The 15610-nt window shown below is 52.1% G+C and overlaps 1 protein-coding gene across 2 annotated transcripts; it reads right to left on the bottom strand.

Moving 5' to 3' along the window:
• Positions 1-704: 704 nt before the first annotated feature.
• Positions 705-15358, bottom strand: Naxd (NAD(P)HX dehydratase). 2 transcript variants are annotated; one of them, XM_042697114.1, is made up of 10 exons: positions 15101-15358; positions 11513-11663; positions 10284-10329; positions 8974-9062; positions 6203-6311; positions 4755-4805; positions 4573-4677; positions 3992-4112; positions 2977-3097; positions 705-1930 (listed from the first exon to the last, which is right to left on the bottom strand). In XM_042697114.1, the coding sequence occupies exons 1-10, from the start codon at positions 15138-15140 to the stop codon at positions 1780-1782; spliced, it is 984 nt and encodes a 327-aa protein (XP_042553048.1). In that variant the 5' UTR covers positions 15141-15358; the 3' UTR covers positions 705-1779. The 2 variants fall into 2 exon arrangements, with proteins under 2 accessions (XP_042553048.1, XP_042553047.1); XM_042697113.1 differs by lacking the exon at positions 15101-15358 and adding an exon at positions 14989-15094.
• Positions 15359-15610: the final 252 nt, after the last annotated feature.

Below are 15610 nucleotides of genomic sequence, written 5' to 3'. Positions count from 1 at the left end.
CATGGCCCAGGCTGCCGCCCTGGCAGCATGCTGGCTCAGACCCAGCCAGCACAAGGTGATGAAGGAATGGGGAACCACGATGGCCTTCTAGCTCCCCCGGCTGGCAGACCCAGGCAGCCAGCTTTTTCTGTCCCTTCCCGCCCGCCTGCATCTCTGGAGGGTGGTGCTTATAGCCTGGATTACTGCTGCCTGCCAACCTTCATGGCCCAGAGGCACCTGCGTGCTGCCGGACAGGGAAGGGCCTGGGCTCAAGAACTGTCCACCTGTTGGACTGTGACAGGGAAGGCTCCCCAAGTACACCTTTGAGATAGCTGAACAGAGCATGCAGTGAAAGGCAGGAGACGTCCCGTGGGGCCTATTCACCAGACCTAAGTGTGCCTCCAGGCTTGTCCTGGGTGCAGGAACATGCCCAGGCTGCAGCTCCTCGGTATCCATGAGCTCAAAGAGATTAGTGTGAAGGCTAAGCTACAGTAAACAGAGCCAAACTGCCGGGGCTCATGCTATCTCTCTAAGGGAAGTTTGATGCTTGTCAGAACAAAACTGCCAAAACACTGCACTGACAACAGGCACTGTGGTTTTGGCTCCAACACCTGACATCTTAGGAAAACCACAAATTCTCTGAGTATCTTCTCAAAATATTTGTTTTTTGTAGTGTTGGTGACAGAAACCAAGAGCCTTTACACATACCAAGCAAACTGACCATCATCAGTCTCCAATCGCCAATCTTTATTATTGCTCAGATGGGGTTGACATAGCCCAGGCTACCCTTAAACTGCAATCCTTGTCCTTCAGTGTCCCAGTGCTGAGGGTGCAGCCATGTCTGGTCCTCTCGCCTTGTCAGTCCCAGGCTTTACACGTAACCCTCCAGAGCAAAGACATTCAGGGCACATCCAGAAGATGGTGCACATGCGGAACCAAACTTCTAAATTAGACGTGAAGTAACAGCAAATCTGTATGAAAACCTGACAAGCTGACTGGTTTTAAAGACATGCTAGCTATCTGGAGCAGCACTGAGTGTCAGAGACCAGAAAGTCCTTGTCAGCTACTCTGTCTCTACCACAAACAAAGGTAAGAGGAGGCCACCATGTCCACTGGAATTCAGAGCTGCCCATCTCAAGTGGGCTGCGCCTTCCTGGAGACAACAAAGTCTGGCCCTTTCCCCATCCAGGCTCAAGTCTCCCACACACCTGCCGCTTCTTCCCTGGATGGCACCAGGGGCTGCATCAGAAGCACAGCTCCCCCCACACACTCCCCAGGTCCTGGCTGTAGGGTGGACGTCGGCTCATAGGCCTCTGGCCCAGATGGGGACTGTCCTGCACTCCCCACCACCCCAAGTGTCAGCAGCACCCTAGTCTCCAGTCTTCTAGACGGCTCCAGATTTCCAGGTGTGCCTCTCTCCCATGAATTCTAAATGAAACCCCACCAACACCCACTTACTTCATAAATCAAACCAAGCCCCCGGGCAGCCTTGGGTAAGCAGACATTTGAACAGAGATCTCTAGGAGCCAAGTGTGGTCATGAGGACAGATAGAAGCTGTGCTGTTGGGTTTCCTTCTCATAGATCCTCTCCGCCCTCCTTGCTAGCTACTGCTGAGAAGCTAAGCAAGTGAGGGAGACTGCTTAGAGTTATAACATCTCCAAATATATTTCAGTTTAGGCAACAACAGCTGTCAGATTTCCCAATCTCGGTATCAGTCAGTGAAGCCAGGGTTCAGGCCCTCATGGGGAGCCTGTGCCCCGGCCTGTGTCCCAGTACGCGGTCACAAATGTAACCTGACCTTAGGTCTCAAAGAGCTTGCTGAAGGCGGCTCCCACCTCGGAGATCATGTCGGTGGTGGTGGTGGACCGGCCATGCTTCTGGAAGGCCTGGTGATTGCACTGCCTTGTGAGAGTGCATGCCCCCCAAGCGGCCACCAGGAGCGGGCTGGAGCTGGAGGGGAGAGGCAAGTCAGGGAAAGGGGAGTAGGCCCCCCAAACTGGCTGTGAGTCTGCCATGCCTCTGAGGAGAAGGCAACTGTACCAGCCCAAACCAGTACGAGCGATCTGATCTCAAGTCCCTGTGCACGCCTTCCGCTCCAGGAGAGCCTGGCTCAGTGTAGTCTGCCTAGCACACACGAGGACCTGGTTCTTTCCAGCACGCGTGTGGGCGTAGATGTACGTACACACATGCACATGCGCAAGATAGCAGGTTCCCAGTGAGTACTAGGGAAGCTTCAAGGCTGCTCCATAGCTCTCTTGGACGTGCCATGCTGCTGTGAGGATGCTGTGCCCACAGCACCAGGTGGGGCAGGTAGGAGCTGACCTGAGCCCCAGCCTGCAGATCCACACAAGCACCCAGGCTGGCCCGTGTGGACATTACCGTCCGAGCCATGTTGCACCAAGTGGCAGGTGAGGCCCAGAAGCGCATCCTACACAATGCGTGGCCAAGAAGCTGGACTGGCCAGCAGACACCTGTCTAGGAAGTATAGGCCATGAGTTCAAACCTGAGAGAGATGGGGACTGCCTGTCATTTTAGAATTTTGCTGCCTCTTAATCCCAGCCTTGAAGAGTCTGAGACGAGGAAGGTGCATTTGAGGCCAGCATGGGCTACAAAGACCAGTCTCAAAGATTTTAAATTAAATAAAAATAAAAGCAACAAGACAAAATGAAATGGGAGAAAAGCAGATCTAGAAGGACTGCAGTGCAGGCCGGCTGCCCCAGCCTCTGTGCTGGGTCCTCAGCCTTACAGGCCTCCCTACCAGTGTCCTGCACCGTGGCTGCCCTTAAGATCGGCCGGAGCTGGGAAGTCAATGGTGCCTGGTCACATCTGCAGAAACTGGCAGATGTGGAAGCTTCTGGAGAAAGGTTAAGCCTTGCCCAGTGTCCCTTGTAGCAGCGCCAGCTCATCTGGCATGTTTCAGGACTCGGCAGCAGAGCTGCAGGGAGAGCAGCACAACTAAGTGGTTTCAGAGCAGGGAGACGAAGAGGTTTCCATACCCATTTGTCTTCTCGGGTCCGGCCAGGAGGGCCCAGTGCACCATGGGCCCCAGGGAGCCGGACAGGAGGTCGCCTTGGCCCCCGCACCTGCGGCTACTGCCTTCCTGGCTGCACGCGAGCACTGCAGAGAACAGAGCACACATGAGCACGCCTCCCGGCTCACAGGAGGCCTTCAGGCTGGGGTTGGGGTGGGGGTGGCCGGGGAGAGGAGCTCTGGGGGGAGCAGCCAAGTCAGGACACAGGCTGTTCATCAGCTCCAGTCCAGAGCCCCAGTCTGCCTGCAGCCCCCACACCTCCACGCGTGCCTGGAACACTACCCCTGACATCAGGCTGCACCACACACAGTTGCCTCCATTACTAGGTAGTGTAATTTTGCCCACAATCGAGCTCAAGGTACAATGTTCTATCTGTTGTCTGGGTTAGTCTTGGACAGTCCTATGTTGTAAGAACCTCACCTCAGGAACCTGCTTCCTACCTAGGGCTGTGTGTGCAGATGTGCACATGCCCATGTGCCTTCCTGCTCTCCTCTGAATGTGAGGTTCCTAGTCACACACCTTGTCTACCATTCCCACACATACCATGCCACGCTGCTGTGTACAGAATGAGTCAACAGGACCCCACACCCAGGCTGATTCCTGCAGCACCGGTGCTCTGGGCCCCATTGGATAACCCACAGGCCCCAAAGACACAGCAGCTCACTTACACTTTAGCCAGTTTTACAAAATAGAACAAAATGTAGGAAAAGACTCAAGCGATTTGTGGATGGCCAGGTGTCAGGCGGGGGAGCTGTCCTGGGCTCCCCCAGCTGTGGCCATACCTGCTTCCTACCCATCATTTACGAAGGTCACCAAAGCGGCATGCCCAAGGCACTGGCCCAGCAGCCAAGGATGGGAAGTGCTGTCTCCTGCCATGGCACCTCTGTGCTGAACAAGGACTGCTGAGAAGCTATCCATGTGTGAACACGTGAGAGTTCCACCTGGAGTGTGTAGACCACCACACAGGGAAGTCCACTCACCCTGTTGGCCATTGGATATCAGGTCCTGCTCGCCTTTCTGAACCACAGTCACGTTCCCCAGAGCCTGGCTGAGCCGCAGGACAGACCCACGGTGATCTCTGTCATCTACAGGACCCCCGATCTACAATGGATGATAACAAGCAAGAACAAGCAAGCCCTCCTAGACACACAGTAAGATCCCACGCAGCAGGAACAGCCCTGCGAGCCCAGGCTATCTGTAAAGCAGGTCTAGCCGACAACAGAGATCACTCTCCCATCAGACTAGGCTTGCATAAGTAGCAGCAACCTGACTAATGATAAGCTGGCACTCATGGGACCCCTGCTACATGAGTCCCCGTGGCTTCATGGATGGCTTCACACTGAGCAGAGGCAGTGGCCAGCACAGGACAGGGAGATGCCTGGCTGCAGTGTCCTGCATAGGGCTGCTGGGCCCAGGAGCTTTTCTGTCCTACGCTCATGCAATCACAGGCACATGCGCATCCATCTGTGACCTGCAGGGCTGAGTTGGGCAGAACCACAGAACCTGTCCTTCAGCTGAGGCCAAGCACGTGCACCATCTTCCCTGAGTCACCCTAACTTACCACAGCTTCCCAGAGTCGACTGAACTCCATTTTGTTGGGCGTGAGAATGGCTTTCTGGTAGCCCTGGATGAGGGCTGGCTGCTGTGCGATCAGCCATAGGCCGTCCTGGGGGAGTAGGGGAGACTCAGTGGATGGCCCAGCCCCTACGCTTGCTGTGGGGATGGAGGAGAGGCTGCACTCACTGCGTCGATGACGAGGGGGATGTCCCTGGCCTTGGAGGCCTCCACAATGCCCTGCCAGGAAGGAGAGCACCGACCATCAGAGACCCACAGCAGCTCCACACACAGCACTCCACGTATCCACCTCCAGACGCCAGACACACACTCACTTCCAATAGCAGAGACCAGAAGTGTCCTCTCGAGTCCAGTCACTATTGTGAAAGTTTCATAGCACTTTATTTACACATCTTAAGATGATGAGGCACCACAATAATAATAAAAAGTTGGTGGACCATTTTTCTCTAAAAGGATTGTGCTTTTTACAGATTTTTAGGTCAATTTCAGTCTCTGACATCTCTGTCTCTTCTAGATTTTCTAATAGAGCAGACAGAGCAGCCATCCAAGGCAGACACTCAAGCACTGGATGCATGAGCCCTGGCACAGCCTAATTGTTAGACTCCTAGAAAATGCGAAAACTGAGCCTTGTGAGGGTGTCCTGCCACAGGGAGAGCGAAGGTGCCAGCCTGGAACAGCAGCTTGAGGGGAGGGGCACATGAATCCTGATTCCACTGTAGAGTGTCTAGAGACTTATCCACAGAAAATGCCCAAGAGTGTGTGTGCATCTACTCAAGACACACAAAGAGGAAAACTACTGAAAATATCAAAAACGTGATATTAATCCCAACATTCAGGAGACTGAGGCAGGAAGATCAAAGCAAAGACCAGCCTGGGTTATGTGCAGGCATCTACTCAAAATAACAACAAAAAAATCAACTCACAAAAACACTAAAAGACAAAATAAAATATCAGAGCAAATACACAGGATATGATAAATTAGCTTCTGCCATTAAAAACTGAAAATCAGGAAAGTTGAGCATCCCACCAGGGAAGTCTCTAGAAGCCATAGACAAGCTACATAAGAGCACCAATGGCGTGAGGCTGGGACACGAGGCACTGACGGTGTGGGGCCAGGCACCGATGTGAAGACAGGATGTCACGTCACAAGGTCAGACAATCACACATGGAAGGCGTAATATTAAGGCAGCACCCCGTCCACATTCATTTACAGAGTCAACATCATCACTACCCAAACCCCAGCTGCCTCTCTGCAAGGCTACAGGCGATCCCAAGGCTCATTGAAAAGCGTGGGTCTTGGCGGAATTGACTTAGGGTTAACTGATGGTCAAGCGGGTACCAGGCCAGCCAGAAGGAAGCCTTTCGGGAATGCTGAAGTGTGAACTTACACCCAGCTAAAAGCACTGCGAGCCCTGACTTCCACCTTCCAATCACCCAACCACCCAGGCACTTGGTGTGTTCGCATGGTTGAGCCAGTTATTCTGGAGCCTGATTCTAAGCTCAGTCCACTCTGTTCAATCGCTGACCTCCACAGCCTTGCTTATCCACCTGCAAGGCTCTAAGGAGGCCCTGGGAAAAACGGAACAGAAGCGTGCACTCATAATGACTTGACTCACCCTGACGTTACTGAGCAGCTGGTCATCTCTGCCGAGGCCAGGCCCCACGATGAGGACGTGCAGCCTGGGAAGCCACTTCTGCACCTCCTCAACCGCACTCAGACTGTCCCTGAGGAGGAACAGAAAACTAAAATTAATCACAATGTGTGCTTACCTCTCTCTTTTGGAGTACTGGAACCAGGCATAGAACCAGGGTCTGGTAACAGCTGGGCAAGTGCTCGCCCTGTGAGCTAGATTCCAGTCCTAAACCACTTGATTTTGAAAGTGTAATTTAGCTTTACAGAAGATGTGTAAGTAGGGCGGGTAGCCCTGGCATCAACCCCCTACCCACCCCCACTCCAGATTATACCAGTAAGGAGTAAGCACTGGCTCCACTCCCGTAACCCACACATCCCATCACCCCACCCGTGTCCTGTCTCTGCTCAACCCTGCAGACCCCATGCTGTGTTCCATCTTCATCCCTCCTCCCGCCCCACAGCCTGGCTTAGGCTGAAACCGGAGCTTAGAGGCCTAGCTTCCTGCATTTAAAATAAGTGGTAGCCAGGTGTGGAGGAGAGCTGGCAACCTGGCACCTGAGGGCGAAGGCAGCAGGATGGAGAGTTCCAGGTCAGCCCAGCCACTGAGCTCTTGTCTTAACAAACATAAACAGAACAAGTTAGAATACGTCATTAAGATCTGGTGCCAGTGGCTCATGTCTGTGATCCTAGCTACTCAAAAAGCTGAGATCTGAGGATTGCGGTTTGAAGCCAGCCCGGGCAGGAAAGTCCATGAGACTCTTCTTACTTTTCTTTTCTTTCTTTTCTTTTTTTTTGTCGGTCGTGGGGCTTGAACTCTGGGCTTGGGCGCTGTCCTTCAGCTCTTCAGCTCAAGGTGAGCGCTCTACCACTTGAGCTACAGCGCCACTTCCGGTTTTCTGGTGGTTTATTGGAGATAGGAGTCTCACGGTCTCTCTTGCCCGGGCTGGCTTTGAACCGCGATCCTCAGATCTCAGCCTCCTGAGGAGCTAGGATTACAGGCGTGAGCCACCAGCGCCCGGCTCTTCTTACTTATAGAAAGCTGGACGGGGTGCTGCAGCTCAAGTGGTAGAATACTAGCCTTGAGCAAAAAGTGGCTCAGGGACAGCGACCAGGCCCTGAGTTCAAGCCCCAGGAACGGCAAAAACAAAACAAATCAAAGAATACATCACTGAGACTAATTGCAGAATTACCTGCTCCTCTATCACTGGCCACTGTGGCATCTGTGTGGATACACAGGAGCGTCTGGGAGCATCTCACACACCCACAGACTGGCCCAGAGACGTCCCAAGCCCCGCCCTAGAGCTGCTGTCACCCCACGGACGGGGCCTGCCATCACTAGTCCACACCTTCCTGCACTGGGTCCAGCTGTGAGAGCGGAGCCTGTCCCCACAGGGGCTCACACTGGCACTCGACCCTCATTCCTAGCCCTCCCAAGCTGACCCTCAAGAGACCTGGCCTGGCCCCACGAGAACCATCTATATGTATCTATGTTGATGTGCTCCTGCTGTGTTCCACTCCCACCCCTCTTCTCCGAACCAAGCCCCCTCTGCAGATGCTGCTCCTTCACCTCGTCCTCACCTCCTGGTATACACCTGGCCCTGTGCGAACCAGTCAGCACAAAGCTGTCCCCGCCCACCCCACTCCTGCCCGCGCCTTCTAGTCACGTCCACTAGGATGTCCTGTAGGTAACCAAAACACACAGGTCCAACGTCTGCCACATGTCCCCCAGGTGAACACACAGCCAGCTCAGGCTAACACACTCTTGGTCTCATCTGAGGCTCATGCCTTGGGTCCAGCCTGCTAGCCAGGCCTGGGGGCTGTACTCTCCCCAAACCCCCAGAGTCAGTCCCTTCTCCACTCTGAGTGTATATACTTCATACCTGTGGCAGGACCTTACAGCAGCCACCACCCAGCCCCAGGGCTCCCAATGAAGCCCAGGAGCACCTTGTCATAAACTGGGTCCTGCCCTCCCGCTGAGCTGCTCAGACAACCCTGAGCCCCAGGACTCTTGTGCTACAGACACTGGCACAGCCTCCACTGGGGCTGTGTGACAAGGCCTACTCCCCAGGGCCTGTGGGCACCACAGGAACGTCAGGTGCAGCCACCGAGTCCCTGATCCAGGCCTTTGCTCACCTGTGATGTGTCAGTGTCAGAGTAGCCTTCCCAGTGCAGTGAGACTTCCCAGTTCAATGGGACCCGCATGTCAGCACGGTTAAAGGAAGGATTCTGCTTTTGCACACTGCAGCCATCAGTGGCACAGAGCCAGGCAGCAGAGAGCATTTTACATTGTCAAAGCAGCACAGATTACACCTGTTCAGGGGGACCCACATCAGGTGCTGACTGCAAGAGGCTTCACTGCCCCCCAATCCTCTTTCTACCACAGCAGTCCTGCCCACACAGGCTCAGACTTCCCCTAGATCCCCAGTCACTTCTGCTAGGCAAGGGCGCTGTGCCCGCAGCTACGGCATCAGCCACCACAGGTGCCCCAGGACTCACCTTTCATTGTTAACAGAGGTCTTAAGTTGTTCAGGCTGGCTTTGAACTTGCAGTCCTCCACCCCCACCTCTCCCTCTCAAGTAGCTGGAACTATAAGGTGCACGCTACCAGGTCGTTTCACTACAGTAGTCTTACTCCAGGTAGCACCGGCTACAAACTCTGAGCACAGTGGCTCGCCACTCTCCACCTGGGGGCAGAAGCACTGAGGGCCAGCCTTGGACAGCTGCTGGTGGAGGAAGGACACACAGGCCCACTCACAGGACTGGGTGAACGATCAGCTCCGGGCTGTAGGACTTGATCACAGGCGCAGCCTCCCTGGCACAGAACACATGGGACAAGTCTGCACCCTGAGGAACAAGGCAAGATGTCCACTTAGAGCAGGGTGTGCTGAGCAGGACCTATGGGCAGCAGGGGCGAGCTGAGCATCTGACAGATGAAGTCCAACCATTCCAGTCTCTCAGCACTCATGCCACAGGAACAACACAAACCAGTCGTACAATAGCCAGGAGGCCTTGGAAAAAGTGGCATAAGAAAATGCTGGGGCCAGGCACCAGTGGCTCTCGACTATAATGCTAGCTACTCAGGAGCCTGAGATCTGAGGATAACGGTTCGAAGCCAGCCTGGGCAGGAAAGTCCCTGTGAGACTTTTATCTTCAATTAACCACTCAAAAACTGCAAGTAGCTCTGTGGTTCAAGTGGTTGGGTGTTAGCCTTGAACACAAAGTGGCTCAGGAACAGCGCCCAGGCCTTGAGTTCAAGCCCCACAACCAACCAAAAAAACAAACAAAAAAAACAAAAACAAAAAACAAAATGCTGGGGACAAAGGCAGACTTCTACAATGCCCTCACGTGCAAGTTCAGAGCCACCCAGCCCAGCCCCTGTACATCATCCACTAGACAGGGGCACTGGGACTGGATCAAGTCTGTGGGAAAAACATCAGTTCCAAAGCACTAGTTGGCAGATGTGAGGTATCCTAGCATTACTCTGGTGAAGAATAATATGAACAAAGCATTTATTTTTTTTTAAAGGGAGACTGTAATTCATGTTACTTTATTGCCAGAATAGATATACAGGTGTTTCTATCACCCATGATTATCCTATTATTCAGATTTCTACCAGAACATACTTGAAGAACCCACTTTTTTTTTTTTTTTGCTTGTCATGGGGCTTGTACTCAGGGCCTGAGCTTCTTTTTTCATTTTTTTGTATTTTTTTTATTGTAAAAATACTGTACAGAGAGGTTACAGTTACATGAGCAAGGTAATGAGTACATTTCCTATCGTGCATTATCGCCTCCTCCTTTGTTTTTCCCCTACCATCCCTTCCCTCCCACCTCCTCATCTACTCCCCCTGCCCCTCCTCTGAGCTTCTTTTGGCTCAAGGTTAGTGCTATACCATTTGAGCCATAGCACCACTTCAAGATTTTTTCTGTTTATGTGGTACTGTGGAATTGAACCTGGGGCTTCATGCATGCTACACAAGCGCTCTACCACTAAGCCACATTCCCAGCCCTGGATAACTCACTCTTTAGCAGAAACACTCCACCAAGGGGTTTGGGGCAAACTTACCACCTTGAGAGCTGAGATTGCTGCAAAATATGGGGCTCCTGTGTACCTAAAAAGATATTAGAGTCAGAACTTCTGAGCAAGGCAGGCAGTCAACAACAAGCTATCAATAAAAGGCAGATAAAAATACCACGTGAACAAGCTATCAATAAAAGGCAGATAAAAATACCACGCTAACAGGTAAGAATCATAGACAGACACGAGGTTACAGTATGGATGTTCAACACAGGAGAGAACTAGAAAAGCCTCTTTCTCCCCACTGCTGCTGTTTTCCATGGTTGGCATGGGTGCCCATGCCTCTACACCAGGCAGGACAAAGCAGCACTGGCAGGAGAGGCTTCTGCCAGAGAGCGAGTCCAGGTAGTTGGGGGATCAGGGATCTAGAGCAGAAGAAAGCATTCTCCAGGACTAATAGCAAAGTCATCATGACCACTGAGTGCCATGTCCCCCCCCCCCCCCCCCAGGAGCGCCCCACCTGTGCACAGTGGGCCTCTGCAGCAGCGCCCTTGGTGCCATTGCGGGAGTGGGAGCACCAAGGGGCTGTGCTGGGCACCTCTTCTGGCACAGAAGGAGGACCCTTGCCTTTTCCATCAGGTGAACACCCGAAAACTGAGCCCACCTGCAGCAGGAGACAAATGCCAAGCACACAGAACAAAGAGCTGCTCTGCGTCCACATGTGACTCCGAAGTGTCCCAAGCAAAGGGCTGACAGACCACATCCCTGCTTGCACCCTAGCACACACAAACGAGGGGCCTTTGCAGAATCACACCAAAAAACGGCTCGTGCCAATAGCCAGGCCCAGCTGCTTCCTTGCCCTGCAGGGTGGGAGCTGAGCTCCTACCACATGCCAGTGCATGTGGCTCAGAACACAGTGCTCACAGGAACTGGGAAAGCCAACAACAAAACAGACAAATAAAACAAAAACCACACATTCATGCATGAATTGGTGAAATGTGGAATTTGAAAGCTCAAGCAAGATGACATGAATTAGAAGTGAAAGCAAGCTGAATGCCCGTCAGATTTTCAGGTACAACGATGAGAACAAGTCATCTGGAGCTCCATAGAGCTGCTACTCCATCAGATGGCTCATCTCTGAGACAGGCCACATGCCCTGCTGCATCCATTCAGAAATGATAGGTAAGATGCATGGATGGACAGACAGCAGGTAGGCAAACGCAGACAGGTAAGAAATGGCCTTTTTAAAAACATCAACATTTTAAAGTGACACTCACTCTTGACAGCCCCCAACCACGCCTATTCGCCCATCTTGCCCTTTGTGTTTCTTCAAAGTTGGGGCTGGTACAATGTTTCTCACCAACTGGAAGAAATTCTCCATATCCTCTACTGACTGTGCCTTATGTAGGGAAAATGTTCTTCTCAAAACTGAAAAACAGAAAAATGAAGTTACTCAGGATGGTGAAGTCCCACTCACATTATACTACAGAGACTTAAAATACCCCACTTAAAATACTTCCAAAGCTGACTTAAAAGGAATGTCAGAGTTTTCCTCAACAGAAAAAGTTACAACACTAACACTGGTAATATACTGTGTATCTAGTTTATATGTATTAGACTAGTTGGTCTTCAAAATGGACTTTGTAATCTTCAGAAAGCTTTATCTTAATAAAACAGTGGCTAATCACTTATTAAACCCTTCATTTCAATTTCCCTCTATTAGGTCTTGTCCCTCTTCAAAACTGGAAAGCAAGCCTCCGTTTGGAGGTTCTATTGTTAATATTCAAAGTTGACAGTTTCACTGTATTATCTCCAATAGTACTTTCAACACTCAACTGGATATTAATTAAATTACCCAAAAATGGCATTCTAAATATAGTACTTCTTCACAGCAAATGTGACACAGAAGAATAACTCCATCATCTTGACTTGCCCTTAAGTAGCTAGGATTCAATGGCTGTTCTAGGTTCCTTACAGTGCATACTTCACTACAGGCAGCCATGCCTACAATGTCCTTAAAACCCAGGTGATTTCCTTGTGTTACAGATGCCAGACATGCTGGTTTCAAGAAGTCCACAGACAGTGAAGACTTACTGAAATGTTAGTTTGGAAAGAATTTCCAGGCTAGCGTAGGCAAAAAGCAAGACCCCATCACAAAAGTGACTTAAGCAAAAAGGACCTGTGGGTGAGTCAGTGACAGAACAAGCAGGGTGTTCTGAGTTCAAACCCTAAGACCTCCTAAAAAAAGCATATATAATTGGCAGCAGCATTTTGTAATGTTAACTGCCATTCCCTATGGGGTTGTGCAGTCTTTCCAGCATCATGACCCCATAGGAGTACAGGCTAGAAGGGACATGGTCAGCACCCTCCTCTTCTCTGCCCACACAGTAGGCAGCTCCCCAACTCCATATCTCCACCGGATGGAGGAGGGGTCAGGGTCTCCATACAAGAGACCTAACCCCCAATTATTACAACAGAAACTGGCACACAATGAGACACTCAATGTTTGATGGCTTTCACAGCAGTGGAAACTGAGTCTCAGAGAGAGACTTGATACCACAGTTCCTAAGTGGCAAACCAGGCCTCACACCTATAAGCTGAGATCTGGAGGATCACAGATCAAGGCCAGCCAAAGCCAACAAGTTTGCTAGACTCTATCTCCAAAACAAGTGGGGACAGAGGTATAGCCCATGAAGTGGAGCGTCAGGACCTCAGTGTGCACCTTAAACTGAGGCACACCTCACACTGGAACATGCCAGCTCCCAAACTGTTTTTTTGATTTGTTTTTCTGATGGAAGGAGGGTTTGAACTCAGGGACGCACATTTACTAAGCAGGCACTCTACAACTCCAGAGACCCAGATCCAACCCTCTGGTTGTGCTTTGCACTCACGAAATGACCAACTGCGTTCAGTTGCACCATTCTATCAAAACACTACTGTTTGAAGGCAAAACAAAGTTTTCAAGTTGGGCACAACTGGCTAATGCCCATAATCCTAGCTACTCAGGAGGATGAGATCTGCCAAGCTAGCCTAGGCAGAAAAGCCAGGGAGACTCCACCTCTAACTGGCCAAATTTTGGGCTGGAGACATGGCTAAAGTGGTACAGGGCCAGTTATGAGCAAGAAAGCTGAGTTTTGAGGTCAGGAGTTCAAGACCAAAGAGCAATACATATATCCTTTCTTTTGTGCATGTGCCAATACTAGAGCCTGAACTTGGGAACTGGGTGCTATCCCTTAGCTTCTTCCACTAATGCAGGTACTCTACCACTTGAGCCACACCTCTACTTCCCACTTTTTTTTTTTTTTTTTTTGGGGTCCGGTCGTGGGGCCTGAACTCTGGGCCTGGGTGCTGTCCCTCAGCTCTTCAGCTCAAGGCTAGCCCTCTACCACTTGAGCCACAGTGCCACTTCCGGCTTTTTTCTTTTTGCTTATGTGGTGCTGAGGAATCGAACCCAGGGCCTCAGGCATGCAAGGCAAGCGCTCTACCACTGAGCCACCTTCCCAGCCCCTACTTCCCACTTTTTTGCTGGTTAATTGAAGGTAAGAGTCTGATAAACTGTCCTACTTGGGCTGATTCTCAGATCTTAGCCCCTTACTAGCTAGGATTACAAATGGGAGCCACAGGTGCCTGGCAAACAAAACTTTCAACCTCCATCAACCAAAACAAAATTCACATCTTTCACACTATTTAAAACCTTGTTGGAAGAGATACTCTCAAGAAGTATGGCATTTCGCTTTTTACCTATAAATGTATGAATACAAAGTCCAAACCACAACCGGTATTCTGCCCCAATCATGTGTAACTTGTGAGCTGAAATTCTCTAAAGGAGCCTCTTCTACATGACTGTGTGGAGGACCAGAACATCACGGTTGTAGAAATACCGAATGTTACACAGTGGAAGCCAAAAGATGCTTTAGCATGTACTTTAACTGGTTAACCCAATGCTCCCATGACTATTAGGCAAGCTTCTCTTATCCTGAACACTAAGCTTAGCAGCCCTCAAGTGTCCACTAACCCTAAGGCTAATACTGCTACAAGAAGCCACACGAAACCCACAGAAGAGGTCTTCTAGATTTGCTGTGGCCCGCCTACCTGATGCCCTCCCCTAATGTAACACCGAGTGTATTCCCGTAGGGCATTTTGTTCTGAATCTGTGAAGTTCGCTTCACCTCTTCCTGGGGAATGTCGTCTAGGTAACAGGAGTGCCCCTGAGGCCACCGATCACTCAGCCGGGCAAAATGCTTTTGTTAGCAAACGTCCAAAGAAGGTCACGCACATTTCCCAACACTTCGTGGCAGACTGAGCTTCGGAGCTGGCTTCTTGTCACTGCCACTTGGATTTAGCCAACATCACCCAGCTGAATATGAACGCCAGAGTACAAAGAATCAAAGGCTCTGACGAGGGGATACCGGAAATGCAAATGCTGAAAGTTACCCGGTCTCCAAGACAATTCCGAGTCTAGGAACACAAGTCACAGCTGTTTGGGTTTTTAAGGAATGAGGCTGGGGAAGACTTGACCCTGTTTTTCTGTGCCATAGCGCTTCAAATGAATGCAAACTACAAGCCAGTGTGTGAGAGTAACTCCTGAACGACACGACAGCGTAACGCGGAGACGGCTTCACAGATGCGAAGCTCGGGACTCCGGGAGCCGCAGGATCGGCCTCCCCGGCCTTTCCGGCCTCCCGCTCCCCACGGGCGGCGGCCCGCGAGGCCCCGGCTCCCCGAGGTCCCGAGCCCGCCCGCAGCCCGGTACCTGAGCGCAGCGGCGGCCCGTAGAGTGCGATGGCGGCGGAGAGAAGCGCCAGCGCGGCTGCCACGGCGACCTCGCGGCCGGCCATCCGCGGGAAGGAGGGTCTCGAACTTACCTCGCTCGCAGACCCGGGTTGCCACCCAGCCGAGTCCCATAGCTTCCGGCAGCCTTCCGGGTTCCCGGCGGCCTCGCGATTCCGCCGGAAGTGGGACGCGGCTTCCTCCGGGAGCACAGTGAAGAGGCTCTCTCCTTCCGCCGGAAGCGCGTCCGTCCGTCTTTCCCCTGTACCAGCCGTCCCGGTGCCGCCTCCTCCACTAGCCCCAGGGCCCCTCTTTGGATATCCCTGCCAGCCCCGCCCCGCCTCCCGAGGCCGCGCCCTTGCCTCAGCCCACGTCCGGGCCGCTGGACGCTCCCGCCAGGCTCCTGCGCCGAGGTACGCGGCCGCCGGAACCGCAGCCATTAGGCCCGGGTTCCGACATCCCGGCAACCCCTGCGCCGCGGTCTGAACCACAGGCATTTGGGCCTGTTTCCGGTTTCCCGGCGTGCCAAGCGGCGCCTCCGGAAGTAGACGTCCCACTTTCTGCAGTCCTGACTCCGGCCCTCGCCTCACCCTTGTCCAGTTTGT

The sequence above is a fragment of the Dipodomys spectabilis genome, unplaced genomic scaffold, assembly GCF_019054845.1.
Source record: "Dipodomys spectabilis isolate Male_0828 unplaced genomic scaffold, ASM1905484v1 ptg000215l, whole genome shotgun sequence".
NCBI lineage: Eukaryota > Metazoa > Chordata > Mammalia > Rodentia > Heteromyidae > Dipodomys > Dipodomys spectabilis.
Note: the sequence above shows the minus strand (reverse complement) of the source record. Positions and strands in the feature narration are given on the sequence as shown.

Bases quoted from the DNA above. Each gene is read 5' to 3' on its own strand.
- Naxd (XM_042697113.1), bottom strand. From the start codon at position 15,073: ATGGCCGGCCGCGAGGTCGCCGTGGCAGCCGCGCTGGCGCTTCTCTCC. The intron at 10,330-11,512 runs GTGAGTGTCACT...ATATCTTTTTAG, and splicing joins GTGGTTGGGGGCTGTCAAGA to GTACACAGGAGCCCCATATT. The intron at 6,312-8,973 runs GTGAGTGGGCCT...GTTCCTCCTCAG, and splicing joins CTGATCGTTCACCCAGTCCT to GGACAGTCTGAGTGCGGTTG.